Genomic DNA, 6032 nt, shown 5'->3' on the forward strand with positions numbered 1-6032 from the left:
GAATGGACTTATTTGCATTTATAATCACTCAGATGGTTTCCTCATTCGTTTAATCTGCAAAAACTCGCAAAGCTGAAGTCGCTTCTCATTCTCCTGCTTCTCGTTTGAATTCTCCCGTTCCACATTAAATGGCGCAGCAGTACAATCTGGCGCCTCAGGCGCCATTTAAGGTGGAACGGGAGAATTCAAACGGGAAGCAGGAGAATGAGAAACTGAGTTTAGCCTTGTAAAAAGTCAAACTTTGAGAGACATTTTACAAGAAACCCGTGGAAAAGTTTCCTGAGATGCGAGGAAAGCAGCTACAGCTGACCTAAAGGTTAAAGCAGAGCAAAGTAAGTCTGCGTTTTCGTATATATTATATATTTTTAGCCTATAGTAGCACTCCTGGAGATCCTTTTCTGCATGTTTCACTGCCAACCTCAAACAAACACACTGTATTCAGCTAATAAAGGACCTCTGAAGGCTGGTTATTACTGCTGAATATTATTACATTCTGCGAATGTATGCATATATGATGTGGTAACACATTACAGGACAAAAGCAGTGTAAAGAATGTGTCTTCGTAAGTTGTTGGACCACCAGAGCCACCAGAACAGCTTCATTGCACCTTAGCATAGATTATGGATTGTGTTTTTCCAAAAGATATTCCCTCAGATGGTGTTTTGATGAGGGTGGTAGAGAGCGCTGTCTAACAAATTGGTCCAAAATCTTCCATAAGTGCTCAATTTAGTTCAGATCTGGTGCCATGGCATATGATTTATATCATTTTCATACTCATCAAACCTTCAGTGACCCCTTGTGCCCAGAGGATAGGCACATTGTCATTCTGGAAGAGACCACTCCCATCAGGATAGAAACGTTTCATCACAGAATAAAGGTAATCAGTCAGAATAACATTGCATTGATTTGCACTAACCATTCTTTCAGTGGTGACAAGTGGAAACCCCCAACAGCATAACAAAGCCACTGGACCCCCTCACTGTAGGGGTCAAGCATTCAGGCCAGTATCACTATCTTGATGGCCATCACACATGCACTCCCCTACTTGTAGAGAATATGATGAAATGGGTCAGACCAGATGGTTTCTGCACTACTTAACTCTCAGATGTGCATTCATCTTTATAATGAGGAGTTTCTGCACTGCAACTCTACTATATCATCCCTATATATATAAATTATCCATGTTTTTCTTGCTGACAGGCGGATCACTTACAGTCTGACAGTCATCTGAGGAACTGTTGCTCCTCTGTTTCTCCTGGCATACTGCATTAATGCATTGCAGGAACAACTGTAAACTATAATGCTCTTGGTGATCTCTGCCAAGTCTATGACTAGCATGGCTATCACGAATTGCTTCAGTTAACCATTCTGTGGTGAAAATCCTGTTAGATTTTCTTCTTTCACAAAATACATGTACACAATCCTCTGACAATGATGGACTAATGAGGTTTGTCTAATTGACTAGTCAGTGAAAACAAGATAAAGGCCAGTTCAAGCAGATAAAAGAAAGTGTCTCTCAATCTTGGCAAGCAACCCACTTAGATGGTGTAGCTAGAACATCCAAGGTAATTATATTAAATGCTGACACATGCAGCAGTAAGAAAAGCCTGTACTTTTGTTTGATTGATCAGACACGTAAATACTTTCAAATCAAAGCAGGTGTTTAATTCTATATCTAATATGCTGGAGTGCAGCACCACAATAATGAAACTTCTAATTGTTCACACTGAATATTGTTTTGGACATAATCATAATCACATAATCTTGTGAAATACTAAAAATAATTATAATATTATCGGATTTCATATGAATCTCACAAGGTTTGACCTCTAAGTCTGCAATTACCACTACCCTTAGCCATTAAATCCTGTTGGTACTGTTAATGTGCCAATACAAACAGGTGCCAGGTCTGCAGGTTTACAGCAAAATCAGCTTTATGTAATGTGTATGCTGCACATAATGTTCCATTTTGGAGAACCTTCAAATAAATCTTATGGTGTGAAATATGATGTAGCAGTAAAAACAATAGCAGCTTATTACTGGTTAAATTAGCTATTTAGCCAGTAGTTGTTTACTCTGAAAGAAGTCTAACCAAGTCATGTAACCAAGCAGAATCATACTGCTTATCACTGAACTCTCTTGCTCAGCTTTGGCAATGATTTGAATGAGGAGGCTAAGCATGTTAAACGATCCACTCTCAATAAAGTTAAAACCAATTGGATAATTAGGTAATCCGTTATGCTCTCTAGGGAGTCTCTTTTTGGCAAGACCTCACTGGTTAAGACTAATTGCTGCAATAAACACATTGCCATAAGAAGGATGTTCTCTTACAAAATGCAGTTTGCAGTATGGGACTCTAGGTGGATATATTAAGCCATGAAACACTTCACTTCTGAAAATTTCCCTAGGGTTAGTAATTTACACAACAGATTTTGAATAAAGATAACAATAATATATCAAGATCTTGACCTGTTCAGGGGCCACTGGGATAAGCTCCAGCTCCCCCCGCGACCCAGGAGGATAAGCGGAGGATAACAAAAAATGTACACAATATAAGAAGAATTCCAAAATGCTGCATATCCATTTGTAACAATAATGGATACATTTTTTTTAAAAAATTGTTGTAACTGATGTATAATGGAAAACACCTTTTTTATTTCCCTAATTAAAGTATTAATCATAATATAGATAAATAGGTTTTAAAATAAATTATTAAATTTAATAAAAATTAGATAAAGAGGTTTTATTCTGAGTGATTTTAGAGCATTTCTATTTGTCCGTCCATCATGAAATTTTCACACAACGTAAAGTATATGTATATAGAGCATTTTGGAGTGAAATTTATTTGTGTAAATAAACACTATACCCATAACAGTTTAGATGACCACCAGAGGTAACACACTGTGGCACTGCATTTTTTTGATACAGTCTCACCAGCAAGGTTTCCTGTTCAATTGCTTAAGGCCAACGGCGAAAATAAGAGAAAAGGGAGTTGAAAAATGCTGATACAGTGCATGTTTCTCAGTTACCTCTCTGTTAAATCTGCATGTTTTACACTCTTAAAAATGAAATGAACCATAAAGCGTTTTTAGAGCAATGCAGAATATAATCTTATATTCAATGAGCCGTCTGGTTCTCTGTTCTTTTACAAAGTTTATGGGAAAACTTATTGTCCATTGTAGACGACCAAATGTTACAGATCAGGCAGATGATGATCAGTGGGGTATTTCTTTAAAAGAAAGTCTTTTAAAGGTTCTTTTAGTAACCAAATGTTATTCTGTTGAGTCAGTTCAAAGCAGAAGACTGGGTACTTAACTTTTATTTTATTCTCTGCCTTTTGTCCTTTGTTGTTTGTACAGTCTATTTATTTATTTATTTATTTATTTATTTATTTATTCCTTCCTTCCTTCCTTCCTTCTTTCCTTTCTTTCTTTCTTTTTTTCTTTGCTGATTACTAAATGCCAAACATAGGCTAAACTCTTTCAAGCAAACATATCTGCTTTCAAATATTTAGTGTGCTTAATCCCCTGTAGGTCAAAGGTTAGCATATAATCTGTCTCACCTTTCACCCCTCTCTTTCCTGATCACATATGGCTTTCTTTCGTTAATCTCCTCATAAGGTATAAATCCAGCACCCTGAACATAAGCGCAGGTCACAACTCCAGGGGGACCGAGACTTATTAAGCAACTAGGAAGCCATTTCAGATGTTTCCTATTTGTCAGTAGGTTTGATCTTCAGGATGAATGGCACAGAGGGACATAACTTCTACATTCCTATGTCAAACAGGACTGGGCTAGTAAGGAATCCTTTTGAATACACTCAGTACTACTTAGCTGATCCATGGCAGTTCAAACTACTGGCTTTCTACATGTTTATACTGATTTGTTTGGGCCTTCCAATAAATGGGCTGACACTAGTGGTCACCGCTCAGCACAAAAAGCTCAGACAGCCACTCAACTTCATTCTGGTCAATTTGGCAGTAGCTGGAATGATCATGGTCTGCTTTGGATTCACCATAACACTGACTTCAGCTTTTAATGGCTACTTCGTGTTTGGACCTGCAGGCTGTGCCATTGAGGGCTTCATGGCAACACTTGGTGGTAAGTGAAACGCTTCCATTAAACAATTTAAAAGCTTTCATTTATTAATTTACTTGAAAATGCTGTGAATTTGTTATGTTTGTGCATTTCAAATTTGCAGCACCTGAAGATTTTTGCATGTATTCATGTCAGCATTTTCACTTTTTCCTTTTAGGTCAAGTGTCATTGTGGTCCTTAGTTGTGCTGGCCATTGAAAGATATATAGTGGTGTGCAAACCCATGGGCAGCTTCAAGTTCAGCTCTACTCATGCTTTAGGAGGCATTGGTTTTACCTGGTTGATGGCAGCTAGTTGTGCTGTTCCTCCACTTGTTGGCTGGTCCAGGTCAGAAAATGTTTAGTTATTTTCAGTATGGAAGTTGGAAATAGTGGAAATAATGTTGGTTAGTGGAAAGTGAATATATGGAGGCCTCAAATAAGCTTTTGGATTTCTTTTGAGATGGATAGCAACAATGGCAAAACAGGTTCTAATACAATAGAAAGGTTCCATTCTGCAGTGTCCCATTACATACAGTACTAATTTAAAGCATTCAGTTTGATTATTTTAGTAAACTGACTGAGAAATGTGTAGGATCTTTAAAAACTGTCATAACTGACTCCCTGTCATCTCTTTCCAAACAGATTCATCCCTGAAGGCGTGCAGTGCTCATGTGGACCAGATTACTACACCCTGAACCCTGCATACAACAATGAGTCATTTGTCATTTACATGTTTAGTTGCCACTTCATTGTTCCTGTCACTGTCATCTTCTTTACTTACGGAAGACTTGTGTGCACAGTAAAAGCAGTAAGGCATTTCAAGTACATAGAGAATCCTGTTAAAACATTTGTATTTGTCAGTGCTTGTCATTCTGTAACAGTACTGTGTACAAGTAAGAGACCACCCTTCATTTATTTAATGTCCAGTCAAAATGACCATTACGTACAAGTCATTCATTTTTGAGTGTCAAGCAAAAGGTAGAAAACATATATTTAACAGAAAGTGCCACAGAAGCCTCGACAAATACATATAATGTTAAAATTGTCACAATTTAGAGTCTAATTTTACTCTTAGAAGTTGGTTGCAATTTCTGCTTTTCATGATTCAAATAATCTGAATTCACTGATGATGAGTTCAGTGTTCTGGACTCTGGGATGACCAGTCTATTGTTCTGAGAGAACCAGTAGCTTCTTTGTTGACAGCAATATATATAGCAGCATTATATTTTTTAGGGCTGTAATGACTGTCAAATCCTAAGTTATATCTTTGCTGCAAACCTGACTTAATCTAATGATGATCTTCTTCAGGCTGCAGCCTCCCAGCAAGAATCAGCATCCACCCAGAAGGCAGAAAAAGAAGTGACACGAATGGTCATCCTGATGGTCCTGGGTTTCCTGGTTGCTTGGACCCCTTATGCTAGTGTTGCTGCTTGGATTTTCATGAACAAGGGAGCTGCTTTCACGGCCCAGTCCATGACTGTTCCTGCATTTTTCTCCAAGACCTCAGCTATTTTCAACCCCATCATCTATGTGGTGCTAAACAAACAAGTAAGTCCCCAGAAATACATACTGTTGGACGTACTATTCCACAGGAAAAATGTGTTTTTGAAGAACTGGCCGGTGAAAGAATTTTTATGGAACCAAAAGTGGTTCTTCTGTGGCATCGCTCTAAACAACACTATTTTGGTACTTTAATTTTTGAGAGTTTAACAATGATATTTGTAATAGGAGAATGCTACAAATGAAGCTAAGTTCCTCTCAACATCTTAAAGAAATGCAGTCATAAGTGCTGTTTTGCAGCATAAAGTAGCATCTCTCTGTTTTTCCTTTATTTCCTTAGTTCCGTAGCTGCATGCTGACCACACTTTTCTGTGGCAAGAACCCTCTTGGTGATGAAGACTCCTCTTCAGTGTTCTTAAACAAAACTGAGGTGTCTTCAGTGGCTCCAGCATAG

General features: G+C 37.9%; 1 protein-coding gene across 1 annotated transcript; it reads left to right on the plus strand.

Annotated features, from left to right (window-relative positions):
* Positions 1-3734: 3734 nt before the first annotated feature.
* On the plus strand, positions 3735-6032 carry LOC118808339 (green-sensitive opsin-3-like). Its single transcript, XM_036570943.1, has 5 exons — positions 3735-4101; positions 4256-4424; positions 4721-4886; positions 5387-5626; positions 5919-6032. Exons 1-5 carry the CDS (start codon positions 3741-3743, stop codon positions 6030-6032), a joined length of 1050 nt encoding a protein of 349 aa, XP_036426836.1. The 5' UTR covers positions 3735-3740.

This window comes from Colossoma macropomum, unplaced genomic scaffold, assembly GCF_904425465.1.
Source record: "Colossoma macropomum unplaced genomic scaffold, Colossoma_macropomum, whole genome shotgun sequence".
NCBI classification, from domain to species: Eukaryota; Metazoa; Chordata; class Actinopteri; order Characiformes; family Serrasalmidae; genus Colossoma; species Colossoma macropomum.

Excerpts from the sequence above, each read along its gene's own strand:
- LOC118808339 (XM_036570943.1), top strand. The coding sequence starts at position 3,741 with ATGAATGGCACAGAGGGACATAACTTCTACATTCCTATGTCAAACAGG. Across the intron at positions 4,102-4,255 it reads CTTCATGGCAACACTTGGTG|GTCAAGTGTCATTGTGGTCC; the intron begins GTAAGTGAAACG and ends TTTTCCTTTTAG. Across the intron at positions 4,425-4,720 it reads CCACTTGTTGGCTGGTCCAG|ATTCATCCCTGAAGGCGTGC; the intron begins GTCAGAAAATGT and ends CTTTCCAAACAG.